Source organism: Maniola hyperantus, chromosome 7 (genome assembly GCF_902806685.2).
Source record: "Maniola hyperantus chromosome 7, iAphHyp1.2, whole genome shotgun sequence".
Classification (NCBI taxonomy): domain Eukaryota; kingdom Metazoa; phylum Arthropoda; class Insecta; order Lepidoptera; family Nymphalidae; genus Maniola; species Maniola hyperantus.
In genome coordinates this window covers 2,227,345-2,243,805 of record NC_048542.1, presented here as the reverse complement: position 1 = coordinate 2,243,805, position 16,461 = coordinate 2,227,345, and the positions used below count along the sequence as shown (strand labels likewise).

Genomic DNA, 16,461 nt, shown 5'->3' with positions numbered 1-16,461 from the left:
CTTTACTGATTGTGCTTTAGGACATTACTACCTACCATATTATTATTTTATGATTCTAGGTCAACAGGATATACCCTGTTAATTTTGATTCATTTGACGGATCTTGACAGACATGACAGACATACAGACAACGAAGTGATTCTATTAGCATTCATTCATTTAAAATCCTAAAAGGAACCCTTATAGCATCACTTCGTTGTCTGTCTATCAAGACCCATCAAGAAAATCAAAACTCATCGGGTACTTCCCGTTGATCTAGATTCTAGAATATGATTCTAGATTGCAGTATCATAAAACAATCGATGTGCATACATTAAAAAAAAGTCGGACAAAAAACCGGGCCGAATTAAGAACCACCTCCTTTTTGGAAGTCGGTTAAAAAGGGGTGAGTGCCAAAAAAGTTTTTTTTTGTTCACGAAGAATATGATTGTAACTCCAAATCGTTAAAAAGTGACTTACGATTTTTTCTTTGCAGGTGCTGATAGTGTCACTTAGTTCTGCAATTTTTTCCTACAATATATAAATATAATTTCAGGCAGCACGCATGCTATATCAGTGATGTAAAGGAGCCGAGATCCTATGCGCATTTTGTTGTTTTTTTTTTTAATTAATGCGTTCTACGAGTGTTTAAAAATCGTGTATGCTTACGGATTACTCTAGTGTATTAATTTGAAAAGTGAGTATTTGATATTCTTTGCTACATCTAATAGGCTTTAGAGCCTCAATAGCTCAACGGGTAAAGGAGTGGACTGAAAACCGAATGGTCGACGGTTCAAACCCCGCCCGTTGCACTATTGTCGTACCTACTCCTAGCACAAGCTTGACGCTTAGTTGGAGGGGAAAGGGGAATATTAGTCATTTAACATGGCTAATATTCTTTTTCTAAAAAAAAAAAAAATAGAGCAAATTCTTTATGTATTTAAAACAATTGAAATTAAAATTTTGTAAAGCACAGATCTCTCAGAATGAGAAGGGCTTACTGAGGCCATTGTCCACTGCACAGGCCAAGTGCGGATTGACAGACTTCACTCACCTTTGAGATGTTCACGATGTTTTCCTTCCGTTAGTGATATATTTAATTACTTCGAGTATAGGCCACATGATGCATTTCCGGTGCGTTGCGGTGCCACTCCGCTGAGGATTTGAGTATTGGGTGCCACACGGGTACTGCGTTGCCGCTGCGGCAAGAAGTATGATATTGTAACGCACAACCCCTCCCATCTTCGTCTCTCTGGTCCCAAGTCAGATGCGCGTGCGGTGCGACGCCGCTTGACCTCGTAACGCATCATGTGGCATGGTACATCAATTTCTATGACGCAGCGGCACCACTCAGGCGCCGCACCGCCAACGCAACGCAATGTGCGGCTTCAAACGCATGTAACTCAAAAAGTTTGAGGTGCATGCTCGGAATCACGCCACGGGCCTTCCAAATAAGAACTCTAGGTCTGAACCACTAGGCTAGCATAGTTTCAGTCATCAACATGATCATCATCATGATCAACCCATCACCGGCTCACTACAGAGCACCGGGTCGCCTCTCAGAGTGAGGGTTTTGGCCATAGTCTACCACGCTGGCCATGTCCGGATTGGTAGACATCACACACCTTTGAGAACATTATGGAGAACTCTCAGGCATGCAGGTTTCCTCACGATGTTTTCCTTCATCGTTAAAGCAAGTGATATTTAATTAATTAAAACGCACATAAATCCGAAAAGTTAGAGGTGCGTGCCCAGGTTCGAACCCCCGACTTCCGATTAGAAGGCTGACGTCCTAACCACTAGACTATCACAGCTTCAGTGATCATACAATATTAATGACGTTATTAGGTGTTAGTCATTCGGCTGTTAACCTTTCTAATTCCTGTCCTCATAACCGTTTTTATTTTTCAGATGAAGAGCCAGGGTCGATCACTGATGTTGCTGGCGACACTATGGATCTTCACGGTTTTTATCCCAACCGACTCGCAGGTTGCCGATCCGATTTTGTCCTTGATGCAATTTCTGCGAGAAGGCATACACGAAACAGGTAACGAACCACCAGACCAAACGAATTTTCTTTCGGAATATGACTTCATCGTAGTCGGTGCGGGCACAGCGGGATGCGTGGTCGCTAACCGCTTAACAGAAATACCCGAATGGAAAGTACTACTTATAGAAGCTGGTGGGAATGAAAATTATATTATGGACATTCCTCTTCTAGCAAACTTCCTCCAGTTTACTGACGCCAATTGGAAATACAAAACCAAACCCTCTGACAGGTATTGTGCTGGCTTTGAAAACAAGCAATGTAACTGGCCACGTGGTAAGGTTCTCGGAGGTTCCAGCGTTCTGAACTATATGATATATAATAGAGGTGCAGCTCACGACTTTAATAACTGGGAAGCGATGGGCAATAAAGGATGGGGATGGAATGACGTTCTTCCTTATTTCAAAAAAATCGAAAACTTCAACATTCCTACACACGACAATCGCGAATATCATGGTCATGACGGTTTCTTAAATGTCGAGCACGCACCTTTTCGTACAATTAAAGGCAAAGCATGGGTAAAGGGAGCGCAAGAGTTAGGTTTCAAATATTATAATGATTATAATGCAGCAAAACCAGCTGGAGTATCTTTCTTACAACTTTCTATGAAGAATGGAACACGGCACAGTTCCAATAGAGCATATCTCCATCCTATTCATAAAAGAAACAACCTCCATGTGTCTAAAGTCAGCATGGTTACAAAACTCATTTTCGATAACACGCAAACTAAAGTGATAGGCGTAGAACTAGAAAAACTTGGCAAGCGATATAAAATATTAGTCAAAAAGGAAGTTATATTATCAGCAGGTGCTATTAACTCTCCTCAAATATTGATGCTTTCTGGAATAGGACCCAGAGATAATTTGGAGTCTCTTAATATACCGGTTATAAAAGATTTGCCTGTAGGATATAACCTAATGGATCACATAGCAGCGGGTGGAGTTCAATTTATTGTGCGACAACAAAATGAAAGCCTTTCTACAGGTTATTTAATGAACCACTTAGACTTGGTATTCAAATGGATGAATAATCACCGAGGTCCTTTATCGGTACCTGGAGGATGTGAGGCTCTTATATTTCTGGAATTGAACGACAGATTCAACACAACAGGCTGGGCTGATATAGAATTGCTTTTCATAAGTGGAGGCCTAAATTCTGACCCTTTATTGCCAAGAAACTTTGGTTTTGATGAACGAATTTATTCTAATACATACTCTTCGTTAGGAAATAAAGACGTTTTCATGGTTTTCCCTATGCTCATGCGACCTAAATCCAAAGGAAGAGTGTTATTGCGAAACAGAAATCCGAAAGCGCACCCAACTTTGGTTCCAAACTACTTCGAATATCCAGAAGACTTGCGGAAAATTGTTGAAGGCATCAAAGTTTCTATTGAAATTTCAAAGCAACCATCCTTGAAAAAGATAGGAACAAAGTTGTATGATGTACCCATTGCTGAATGTCTAAAATATGGTGCATTTGGCAGTGATGCGTACTTTGCATGTCAAGCACAAATGTTCACGTTTACAATTTACCACCAAAGCGGGACTTGTAAAATGGGATTAGAGAGTGACCCGTCATCAGTTGTAGACCCTAGATTGAGAGTACATGGCATTTCTAGATTAAGGGTAATCGACGCTAGTGTAATGCCTGAAATAACATCAGGTCACACTAATGCTCCAACATATATGATAGCAGAAAAAGGCGCCGATATGATAAAAGAAGACTGGGGGACGAAAAGATAATGACTTTTTTTGTCAATCAATAGCATTCTTAAGGCATTCCGAACCAGTGGTAGATGCATCCGACGATTCGAAAGTACTTGTGTAAGTTTACTTGAATAAAACATATTTATTATTATTTACCCAGTTAGCGTTGCCAGGCGTCCGGATAAAGCCGGACACATTCAGGCTTTTTGGTTGCGTGTGCGGCCAAATTAGACGGCGCGGCGCGGCCAGTTCGGCTTTTGTTAGGCTTTTTAAGTTTGCAGTTTTTTTTACATTTTGAAATAATATTAAGTAAATAGGACTGATTCATTAAATTCTATTCTTATTTCATAAGAATCAAAGTTTTGTATGAAAATTTCTAATCAAAACTCTAATTAAAATCTAATTTTTAATTAGAGTTTCGTTTAATTATGTTGTCCATTGCAAATCGCAATATAGTACGTAGTAAGTAAATAATGAATGATTATTTATTAATAAAAAAGAAGATTGATTCGTTCAACTTTATTGTTGTTTCATTAGAATTTTAGAAGATCATTCTGGTATGGTATGGTAATTGATAAAAAAGTTGTCTTTTATTAAGAGGAAAAAATTAAGATTGTCCAGCCTTTTTACCCAAATGTCCGGCTAAACCAGCTGGTCTGTCCGGCTTTTTGTTTTTAAGACCTGGCAACCCTAGACCCAGTAGTGGATCGGATGATAATTATGATGATAATGATGATATAATTCTTCTACAATTATTGTAATTTAGAATTTTTGATATAATAGTTAATCGCGCTCTGTTCTCCGTGGCAATTTATTGTAATTTAGAATGACGTCTATGTTTCTGGGTTTAATCAAGTTATTAAATATGGATTAAGTATTAACTTAAACCAGTCAAGCAATACGCACCCGCACCACCACCACGCATTACAACGGTGTTGCGTGGTGGTGGTGCGGTATTGCTTGCCTGGGTAGCTGCTTTTTCCTGCATGGTTAGCAGTGGGAGGGCGGGCGGTGCATTTCGCATGCTGCATATTGCTTGCTGTTGCATCATACAGATTCAACCTGTTTCAGCGGATTATAGCAAAATTAAGCTTTTGGTTCATTGTAAATCGATATTCTAGAAGGTACGTCTTATATATATATTTTGTAAATGGTTCCTATAGTTTATTTATTTTTAAATACAGACGGACAGATAAACAGACGCACTGGGTGATACTATAAAGATTCCTTATTTTCCTACGGATCCCTAAAAGAGATCGAAATCTCTACGTTACGTAACTCCGCGTGATTATTGCGTGCAATAAATAAACAGAGTTGAGCAAATTAACCACATTTTGTATTTTAGAAATGCCAAGGCGGGGATTTAATTAGGTAAACATTGTTTGTACATTGCTACGTGTACCTTCACACGTTTGATGTGTGAGGCTTAATATCGTCACAGGAAACCCTTTCGAAAACTAATCAAATACCTACCTTGTCTTATACACAAAGTGTAAATTCATACCATAAGTGCGTTCAAAGGTGGCGCGGCGCTTCTTTATACAAACGTATTACGCCTATCATCTTCATCTAAATATATAAAAAGAAAAGGTGACTGACTGACTGATCTATCAACGCACAGCTCAAACTACTGGACGGATCGGGCTGAAATTTGGCATGCAGATAGCTATCATGACGTAGGCATCCGCTAAGAAAGGATTATTGAAAATTCAACCCCTAAGGGGGTGAAATAGGGGTTTGAAATTTATGTAGTCCACGCGAACGAAGTCGCGAGCATAAGCTAGTCTAAATATATAAAACGAAAAGGTGACTGACTGACTGATCTATCAACGCACAGCTCAAACTACTGGGCGGATTGGGCTGAAATTTGGCATGCAGATAGCTATTATGACGTAGACATCCGCTAGGAAAGGATTTTTGAAAATTCAACCCCTAAGGTTATAAAATAGGAGTTCAAAATTTGAGTAGTCCACGCGGACGAAGTCGTGGGCATAAGATAGTTCTATTCTATAACTAAGCCTTACATCGATTTATCTCTCCATTATCTATGCCCTAAAACAATTCTATAGTAAAATTGTATTTATTTCAAAAGTTATGGCCCTTGAAAGGTTGTTGGTTTGTCCTTCAAGCACGTCGCACGCATCACGTGATTTGCATGGATATAGTTGAAAACCTGGAGAGTGACATAGGCTACTTTTACCCCGGAACATTAAAGAGTTTCCACGGGATTTTTAAAAACCTAAGTCCACGTGGCCGAAGTGGCAGGCATCAGCTAGTGCTGAATAATTATCAAAAATCTTTCTCGATAATTCTTAACTTCATGAATACAAGACCCTGCTATGTGCGACACTTATTATAGTTTTATCATATTGCTGTAAAAGTTTGCCAACAGCGACGCCGCAACAGCCGCAAGCAGCGAAGACAAAAGGCCTTAAAGTTTCAAACTTTTGCAATGAAATATTGCTCTTCAAGCTTCTCAAATGTTTTATGAGATAAAGAAAATAACAACTAACTTATTTCCCACAAAATTGACGATATTGCGGTAACAGAGAAAATTAAAAAAAAAAAGTAGGTACTCAGTGAGTGTTATCTTCACCCCGTTTTCCCGAAATAACAAGTGTCATTTATCCAATTCATGACAAAAATCATTGTGCATGTAACTTTTACCCCGTTTTCTCGTAATAAAAAGTAGTCCATGGCAGTATTATTATTTATTTATTTTACATCTAATTGGAACGTTCACACCACTTCTTATACTAACTAAGATGATCAATGATAAATTTAAAAACAAACACAAAAACCCACAAAATACAAAACGATAAAACATTCAAGGATTTTGAATGTACGCTGAGAACATTGAATGACCTGCGTCTTCAATTTCCGCGTACTTCAGTAACTCCCGAATCAAAGTTATGTACACCCGTCATTGAATGTATCCCATTGAGCATTATTGCCCAAAAGCGCCTTGAACGATGCCAATGAATGCAGTATAGGTGCCATAGCTCTAGATAGTTACAGTGCGATGATGACGGACCACGAAAAGTTGATAGTTTCGTGGACAAAGATTATTTGCAGGTCTGTGACTGTATCCAATTATATATAAATATAATATATTATTGGAATAATATGTTACATATGCATATAAATATAAGTCTGAATAGAATAAGTTAAAAAACGTAAGGCTATAAGCTTCAAAAGCACGATCACAGTACAAAAAAAAAGAACTTGTTTCATGACAATCTAAAAAGAAAAAGTTAAAAAAAAATGACGTGCTAAGCTATACAAAGTCTCCGATAACCATGTCGGAGGATTGCCAGCGAAACATACATTAAAAAAAAAAGATACATATTATGTAACCACTGAGTTGTGTTCACGACGGAACTCTCTTAGGGAATTTTCGGTTTTTCCGGGATAAAAAAATATTGTATGTCTATCTCCAGGATGAAAGTTATCTTTGTACCTCATAGAACTCGATGAAGTATTTTAGGTGTAAAAGTAAAGCCTCCACATTTCTGATTCGAACCACTAAGATTTAGAACACCCTTCCAGCATCAGTTTTCCCCTCCAATTATAATATGGGTCCCTTCAAGTCAAGAGTGAATAGGCATGTTCTAAGCAAGCGCGCTCCATAGGCTGCATCATCATTTGCCAGGTCTGATTGCAGCCAAGCGCTAGTCTATAAATTAAAAAAAAACGCAAGTTGAAATAATTACAACCTTTATTGTGAGCAAGAAAATAAAACCGTATTTCTTCCTCTACCCGGTACTTTGTACCTACCTACTTACCACAATTCTGTGCCGAGATAAAAACATAATTTCCTCTCTTGACGGCGAGCTATATTAAATTTAAATTTCGCCATTTGTTTTTATTTTGCTCTAATTACGCCTGAATGGTTAATGGGAGATCCTAGATCATTTGCATTGATTAAACAACTGTCATGGTAGCCGCTCTATAATTTTGTCCTTCCATTTTCAAAATCCGGAATGAGAAAATTTGCAGAAAAACAAGAGTGACCGATATAGCTCAACTCAATAGATGAGCAACTGAAGTGGCAGGGGGTAGGCCATTTCTGTCTTAGAACCAACGGCCGATGGGGTAGACGACTTCTGTAGTGTAGACCGCGTACCGGTGATCTGAAGAAGGTGTTGGGAAGAGGGTGGATGAGGAAGGCGAAGGACCGTGTCTGGTGGCGCGCTCTTGAAAAGGCCTATATCCAGCAGCTACTCATACAGCTTAACGTGCTCTCCAAGGTACGGAGGAAACGAGAAGGTCAATTTTATTCAGATCTCCAAAATTGGTTATCCATCCAGGTACCTACTCGAGTCAACGTTGCTAATGCAGGACAATCGTTTGATAATATACCCTGTTGTACCTAGGTCCCTAGAAAATACAAAAAAGTTTAAGCTAAACTCCTAGGCCCTAAAGTATCAAAGATAGACGAGTAATTAAACGTTAGTATTAGCGTCCGTTATTTAAGCTTTGTTTGTAACATATATACTCCATGTGAAATGTGAATCCCTTGGAAACCCTTCAGAATACTAGTGCGTCACCTCATTACACCGTCACTAGCAAAATTAACCCCCTTTATTTATAGTTATAAGGTCATTTATTTGTTCTTGAGCGCATGTCATCCCATAAACCACCTGGACCAATTACCGAGACCGATTTAAACTACAAATGTGTTACCATTGGCACTAAAAGAATTGGACTTTAATGGATAACCCCAATAATAATTCCCTAACTATATAATTATAAGAACAGTTCTAAGTCCCGCAAATTGCTATTGCGCTGGAGCCATGTCTCATTAACATCGAAATGACGTAATTTTGACATCAGCCGAAATAAAAACATAACATCAGCTCGAATCTTCAGTCTAGTGCTGACGTCACTATAATGGCGACCACGCGCATTAGTAATTTGCGGGACTTAAATTACAAACAGACAGACAAAAATTGCTGAACATTGCCTTAAAAGTGTGCAACTGACTGACTACTAATAGTAAATTTTATATTTAAAGAAATACTTTTTTCAGTTTTCAGTACGAATTTCGGGATATAGATACGAATTTACTCAGTTATATCAGCATGTTCAAAACCTAGAATGCATTGCAAATTTCGAAACGTGTTTGTGTAATAATAACCGAGTATTAAGTACCGTCGTGACTCGTTACTTCGTCTGTGGTACCGATCTTCGCCTAATTTTAAATAAGTTAAGGTTTCCAATATAAGTTTAAGACAGGCTGCGAATATAAGTACTGAAAACCATAGTATTTTTCAACTATGGCAAGATTCTGCGGATTGTTTGTGGCTAACTTCACATTGTTGGTGACCAGTGCGTTTTTGCCGTGAAGCAAACGACACGTTTTTTTTTGTCTGTGTTTAAACTTTAGTTTTAGCCAATGTTACAGAACAGGTAATGCTAAACTTTTTATTTTATTATCACCTTAATCTAATCCCCTTTCTTATGCCGTTATTATATTCTATCTAATTCACGTTTAGAAGTCGTATTTGAATAAAATGTTATTGAGGGGATAGCGGCGGCCATCTTGTTGCCAAACTTCACCTGCCCCTAGGGCTGTCGCTCTTTTTGTTTCATAATTTATACTACTATACAATATATTTATTTATAAGTGGTATATTTGTTTATAATCGTGTTCTTGAAAACGAAATTTTCAATATCATAATCCCATATAGATTCGCAAGGGCGAAAAATCATTCGAGAGGTTTCATATTATCTGAGATTTTTTTATTCTATATTTATCTATCTTGAGCAAAGCTTGGTTGCCCACGTCCCTTGGTAATGGGTGATATCACCTAGAATCGGATTTTTAATCGAAACAATTGATTACAGAACTACTCATAATGGCAAATAAAAAAGAGAAAGTGAGTAAACGCAAAAAGCGGCCGTACACTGCTAAACATTCAGAAACTATGATAAACTTAGCGGTGGAAGCATTAAAAAAGAAGACAATGTCGTCATACGATGCAGAAAAAGCCTTTGGCATACCTCGCCGAACTTTATTGGACAAGCTGCATAATAAACACCCTAAGAGACCAGGATGCCCAACAAGACTTACCGATCAGGAGGAAGATGAAACAATAAAAGTTTTAATTGCAGCCGCCGATTATGGCAGTCCTTTGACTCTTTTGGATTTGAGAATTGTCGTATACAGGTGATGTTTGAAATATTTTGTATCAAGAGATTTATTGAATTAAGGCATCTACTACATTATTCATTTCTATTAGTATTGGAAAATAATGATAGTTGGGTTGAGAGTAATATATTTTACATTTTCAGATATTTGGAGGGCAATGGACGACTTTCAATTTTTAATAACAAATTACCTGGAAAGAAGTGGGCATACTCTTTTATAAAAAGAAACAAACCTAAATTAACCCACAGAGTGATCCAAAACATAAAAAGGAGCCGAGCAGAAAAAAGTCCCGATGAAATGAGAGATTACTTCACAAATTTAAAATCATCACTAGAAGGCGTCCCTAGTGAAAATATTTTAAATTACGATGAGACAAACTTGACAGATAATCCTGGGGTCCAAAAATGTTTGTTCAGAAGAGGAATTAAGTACCCCGAAAGGGTGTTAAACTATACGAAGGGGGCTATATCTATAATGTTTGCAATAACTGCAGCAGGAGAATGTCTTCCTCCATACGTTGTGTATAAGGCGGAACATTTATATACACAATGGACACTTAATGGACCTAAAGGAACCAGATTCAACCGTTCTAAATCGGGATGGTTTGACAGCCATTTATTCGAAGATTGGTTTGAAAGTATGATTTTACCATGGGCTCAAAATAAACCTGGTAAGAAAGTTTTGATTGGTGATAACCTAGCGTCCCACATAAACGTCAAAATTGTAAAATATTGTGAACAAAATGATATATGTTTCATATTTTTACCCCCAAATTCAACACATTTAACCCAACCCTTGGATGTATGCTATTTTGGTCCCTTAAAAAAACTATGGAGGGAAATTCTATTAAACTACAAAATAAAAAACCCGAGAGAAGCAACAATTCACAAGGGACATTTTCCAAATCTACTCAAACAACTAGTGGAAAAACTTAACGAAAAAAATCATAACATAATCAGTGGATTTAAAAGCACTGGCATTGTGCCATTCAACCCCGACAAAGTAATTAGTAAAATGGCAGGTTCAAACCAACAAACGATGACATATACTATTGACAATGCATTATTAGACTGGCTGAAGGAGACTCGCAGTGCAGATCCTAATAAAAAAGTACGAAACAAGAAATTAGATGTGCCACCGGGCAAATCGGTTTGCGAAAAAGATTTTAAAGATTTAACAACTCAACAAAAATTAGTAAAAACAGGAAAAAGAAATAAAAGGCAAAAAGAAAAAAAACTTAAAACTGTGCAGGTAAATTCTGACTCATTGCTGCAGCCATTGCTAATGCAAAAAAATCCTGAAAGCCTCAAAAACTTGTGTATCAGGAGTGTCAATACTTACTTACTTCCATATAAGCAAAATGCTGAGGTATCCTTGTCGCAAGAATCAAATGTTAAATATTTGGGTGAACTTTCAAGGAATGATAAAGAAAATATGCCATTCATTGACATAATCCCAGACTGCCTACTTCAATATAAGCAAAATGCTGAGGCATCCTCGTCGCAAGAATCAAATGTTAAATATTTGGGTGAAATTTCAAGGAATGATAAAGAAAATATGCCATTTATTGACGTAATCCCAGACTGCCTTAAAACAAACCAAACAAAAATTATTATAACCTCTGATGTCATTATCGAAGCTGGGCCGTCTCAGAAAATACTGCAGAATAAGAAAGGAAACAGGAATTTGAAAAAGAAAGGGGTTACAACAATCACACGGTCTGCCTTACACATGAAACTAGTCCCAATTAAAAAGAGACAAAGAGTAGTAGCTGAACAAAGAAAAGTCCTAAAAGAAATAACACAAGAAACAGAAGAAGAGGAAGAAGAAATGACAGATACTGTTGAAAAGGAACCAAATGATGAAATTAAAGAAAGAAAAAGTCGAGAAACTACTAAAGCAAAAAAGAAGATGCAAAAGCACACATCTGTGAAACGAAGAAAGAAGAGATCTAGTAGTCAATCTAGCTTAACAACTGACATTGAAATGAAAATAGATGATACGGATGATTCAGAATATGAAACAATGGACGATTTCATCGCGACCTGCCAAAAAGAAGAACAAGAAAACATAGAACCATCAATACACTACGGAATTTCTGACATTGAATACTTCACAGAAAGTGATAATAAATTAAAAACAGACTCCTGGATTTTAGCTCAATTTGTTACAAAAAAGAGTGTGAAGCACTTCGTAGGAAAAGTAATATCAATAAAAAATAACATTCCTGAGGTCAAATTTCTGAGAAAAAAGAAGGAATCGAAAGTTAACCGAGGATCAGTTTTTACTTACCCTACAGTTGATGATATTTGGCCTATGAAGCATTTAGATGATATTATTTTAGTACTGCCTGAGCCAAAAATTTGTCGACGAGGTCAAATCATATTTAATATCGACTTGAGTAATTACAACGTACAATAGTTATTTTACTTATACTATTTTCATGAAAATGAATGCCTCATTATATTATTTTTAGTTCTTATGTCTTTGACTGACCTGATTATTAGTAATTGTTGAGTTTATATTTTAAGAATTGTAAGTCAAATATTGTACCTTGATTCTGTTTTTTTTTTGATAACTGTTTTTTGTTACTATACTATTAAGCTAGAAGCAACTGATTACTAAATATTTGTATTTTTATGTCTATGCTTGACCGAGTCTGATTTAATGTCTAAGAATAATAAATAATACTATTATGAATAAGAATTTGAAGATCATTACGAGGCAAATTTTTTAACATTCCCTTTGTTTTTGATAACATTTAATCTACCATTTAGCTTCAAAATAAGGATTAAATTATAATATGAGCTTTTATGTCGAACTGACCTAGTTGAGTCTGATTTTATTATTTATTATAAAAAAATGGAAATATTGTTTTTACGACTTTTTTGATTAAATATTTTAGGCGCCTACAATAAAAATATTTAAAATTAAAAAAACCTTTTTGCTCAAGCCATCACCCCTCTTTATTTTGCAGTGAGGTAAGTTAACATGATTTTTGGCAGCCCTATCAGCGTTATAACTAAAGTATGCAACTGACTTCAGAACGCTACTTATCTTCGCCTACTATACATTTTTTTCAAAAACCTAGTCTATAATGCTTTAGTAAGGTTTATATTCGACTGTGACATTTTAAATTGCTTAGACTTGTTGTACTATGACGTTTTTCATACAATTGTTTAATAATTGATGCTATGGCGTGATGTAGGCGAAGTTAGGCAAACACACCCATACTTCGCCTAATCACTTTGTGATCGAATTTTCCACCTTACTTCACTTGTTTTAAGACAGATTTTTGTCCTGTACAATAGCTTTGGTCCGAAAAAGTACTTTTATCATTCAGTGTTGCCAAATAACTTTCTAGTTTTAGCGCCAACTTCAAAATTATGTCAAAACCCAGGCGAAGTTACGAGTCACGACGGTAATGTTAATTTCGCAAATTGCTCATCGGCTTAATCTTGACGTTTCTATCTGACAGCTGTGACAACCGCCACGCCACGCGCAACGCGCAACATAATATTGTATGTTTGAATGTGGTTGTAAGCCAGGCTTCCAATACGAGCTTTCGCGGTTATTTTATATTTATAGCAGTGTGTTGTTTTATTTAAATGGTTATTTCGTGGTTTTTTGTTTTGTGACCTGTCATATTTGGATATTCATTTATTAATTTCCCCGCAATGGAAAGCACCGGATATCTAATACTTACTAGATAATGCCCGCGACTTCGTCCGTGTGGAATACACAAATTTCAAACCCCTATTTCACCCACTTAGGGGTTTAATTTATACAGTTGGAGTTACGCGAGTACAGTAGCATTGGTCATAAAATGTCAGTACCCGTAGTACAAGATTTTACGTCTCACCAAACCAAACCAAATTCGAGTCGAAATACTTCCGCGTTACAGTAAACTGGATCTTAAAAGCCTTGTTTTAAAGCTCAAGTTTGTCTACACTTCTACAGCCAGCGCTCTAAGCGGAAACATTGCGAAATTAAAATCAGTGGCATTGAATCTTCAATTCAAGGCTCTTTAGGTCCATTTTACTTTGATGTTATTGTGTTTCGACTCTCGAATTCTAGCAACGTTTGGTGAGACGTAAAATCTTGTACTACGGGTACAGAAGTAAAGACATTCGAGAAGTTATGTACGAATTTTGGCATCAAACTTCAAAATAATGAACTAATTAAAACTGTTTTGGGTGAATTCGCGTTAATCTTCAAACTCTAATGAGCTGTTTCAAGCTAAGTATTTTAAAACTTAAATAGTTACCCGTCTCGGTGTAGCACACGTCAATCGTAAACAGTTGACAAAGTCGTTAGCGAAGTTATATATAATGCGTACAAAATGAGTTTTCACGCGCCATTTTAACTTTTTGTGTCAACTGTCATGTCAAAAGTACGATTCTAATCCTTACTTCAAAGGTGAACTGTACTTTTGACATGACAGTAGTTAAAATGGCGAGTGAGAACTCATTTTGTACGGACTATACCAAAAAAAATTGTTACGCGTTGCCGTATATATGGGTCGTCGACGAACTCATTAGCGAACTCATATGTACCTATATTATTATTAAAAGATTAGTCTTCAAATTCGATACATCAAAAACATAATAATATATATCTAACTATTCATAAGCACTTGTAAAAAGTTTACATGAATAAAAAACATTCTATTCTATTCTATTCTAAAGCTGGCGATTGAATTGTACCGTTTGTTTGTAATGTACCAATACTAATGTACCATCTATGTTTGTAGTATATCATTTTATTTATTTATTTATTTTTATTATTCATGTACCAAAAATTTTAGTTACAAAGTAATAATAAATTAAGTTACATCGGAAATGCTTATCTCTAAACAGAGATTTCTTCCAGCTTCCCATTCAAGGTTGTGAGTAAGGCGTATCAAGAAGTGGAATCGTGCTCTTGGCTCAATTGTGCTACATTTTTACTCCGCACCCGCGACTTGTACTGGCTTCTAATGTAACACTCAAAGAAAATTCGCGAAAACCCCAACATTCGAGTGGAGCACGCGGCACTCGCAGCGAATGATACTTTGCAAACTAACATTACAAGCCATTCCTCGATTTGAGTTACAAAAACTCGATATATTACATTAAAATGTTACAAGTAACACGCGACGCGTCGGCCGTAAACAACCGACGAGCTCGTTAGCAAAGTTATGTTTGCAGTTTTGCACGAGTATCATTCTTCTAACTCCGATGAACTGGTAAATATTAAAAACATAAAACGTTACGCGTCAGTGTAACATGCATCGGTCGTAAACGAGTATTTATTAAAAATTTGGATTAGTCTTTAAACTCCGATGAGCTTTATTATTAAATACATAAAACGTTACGCGTGGGTGTAACACGCGGCCAGAGTCGTAAACAGTAGAAGTGAAGCCGTTAGCAAAGTTAAATTGGGTAAGTCTCAAGCCCTGAGTTTAGTTTATGAGTGTGTTCTCTTTTTTTAGGGTTCCTTATACAAACAAAGGTAAACCAAAGTATCCTTATAGTTTCGTCCAATCAATCTATCCGTCACATATTATTATATTAGTGTAATACAGCTATTTTAAAAAATAAGGGTGATTACGCACTGCATTCAATCCGAATCCGTGAAAATACGTTCCGAAGTAGTCATAGAACTATTTGTATGGTAGCTTACGCAATATCTCGGATGTGAATAGAATAGAATAGAATAGAATGTTTTTTTATTCATGTAAACTTTTTAAAAGTGCTTATGAATAGTCAGGTTTAATTTACCACTGGTTCGGAATGCCGTTCCTACCGAGAAGAACCAGCAAGAAACTCGGCGGTTGCTCTTTTTAATTTTTCAATTTACAATGTTATTATACCGTACTATACAAGCTATTGCAGCCCCGTGCATTGCTGGAGCGAGTCAAATCCAAGCTTTTTTATCGTTTACATAGTCTGCGACTGTATAATATGCTTTTTTTAGGAGCATACTTTTAACACATTTTTTAAACTTGTGTAAAGGCAAGTCTAAAATGGCTTGTGGAATTTTATTATAAAATATTACACTCATTCCCACAAATGACTTTCGCACCTTCCAGAGGCGGAGCGCAGGAGTAGCTAGCTTATTTTTGTTTCTAGTTTGCCTATCATGGAGATCACTGATTTTTTTGTAACTGTGAATGTTTTGTCGTACAAAAATTATATTATTGTATATAATTATTGGGAAGCTACTGTAAGAATAATGTGCCTCAGATACGTCATATCTGATTTGAATCTGGATTTGGATCAGAGATTGGATTAGTGCGTAAGCAATATCCCAGTTTGGCCCGAGTCTTTTATATCCGTACTAGATGATGCCTGCGACTTCGTCCACGTGGATTTATGTTTTTTGAAAACCCCATGGGAATTCTTTTATTTTCCGGGACAAAAAGTAGCCTATTTCCTTCCCCGGGATGTAAGCTAACGCTGTACTCAATTTCATCAAAATCGGTTAAACTGTTGGGCCGTGAAAAGCTACCAGACAGACAGACAAATAGATAAACAGAGAGACAGACAGGCAGACACACTTTCACTCATTTATAATATTAGTATGGATATGGA

At 36.7% G+C, this 16,461-nt stretch overlaps 3 protein-coding genes across 8 annotated transcripts in view; 2 read left to right on the top strand and 1 right to left on the bottom strand.

The window, feature by feature from the left end:
• Window positions 1–16,461, bottom strand: part of LOC117983826 (KH domain-containing, RNA-binding, signal transduction-associated protein 2-like) — a 224,938-nt gene that overhangs the window by 172,048 nt on the left and 36,429 nt on the right. The gene's annotated exons all lie outside the window — the stretch shown is intronic.
• LOC117983816 (glucose dehydrogenase [FAD, quinone]-like) lies at window positions 627–3,768 on the top strand. The gene is made up of 2 exons (XM_034970443.2): window positions 627–676; window positions 1,891–3,768. The coding sequence occupies exon 2, from the start codon at window positions 1,891–1,893 to the stop codon at window positions 3,766–3,768; it is 1,878 nt and encodes a 625-aa protein (XP_034826334.1). The 5' UTR covers window positions 627–676.
• LOC117983812 (uncharacterized) lies at window positions 8,883–12,962 on the top strand. Its single transcript, XM_069500033.1, has 2 exons — window positions 8,883–9,904; window positions 10,030–12,962. The coding sequence occupies exons 1-2, from the start codon at window positions 9,594–9,596 to the stop codon at window positions 12,305–12,307; spliced, it is 2,589 nt and encodes an 862-aa protein (XP_069356134.1). The 5' UTR covers window positions 8,883–9,593; the 3' UTR covers window positions 12,308–12,962.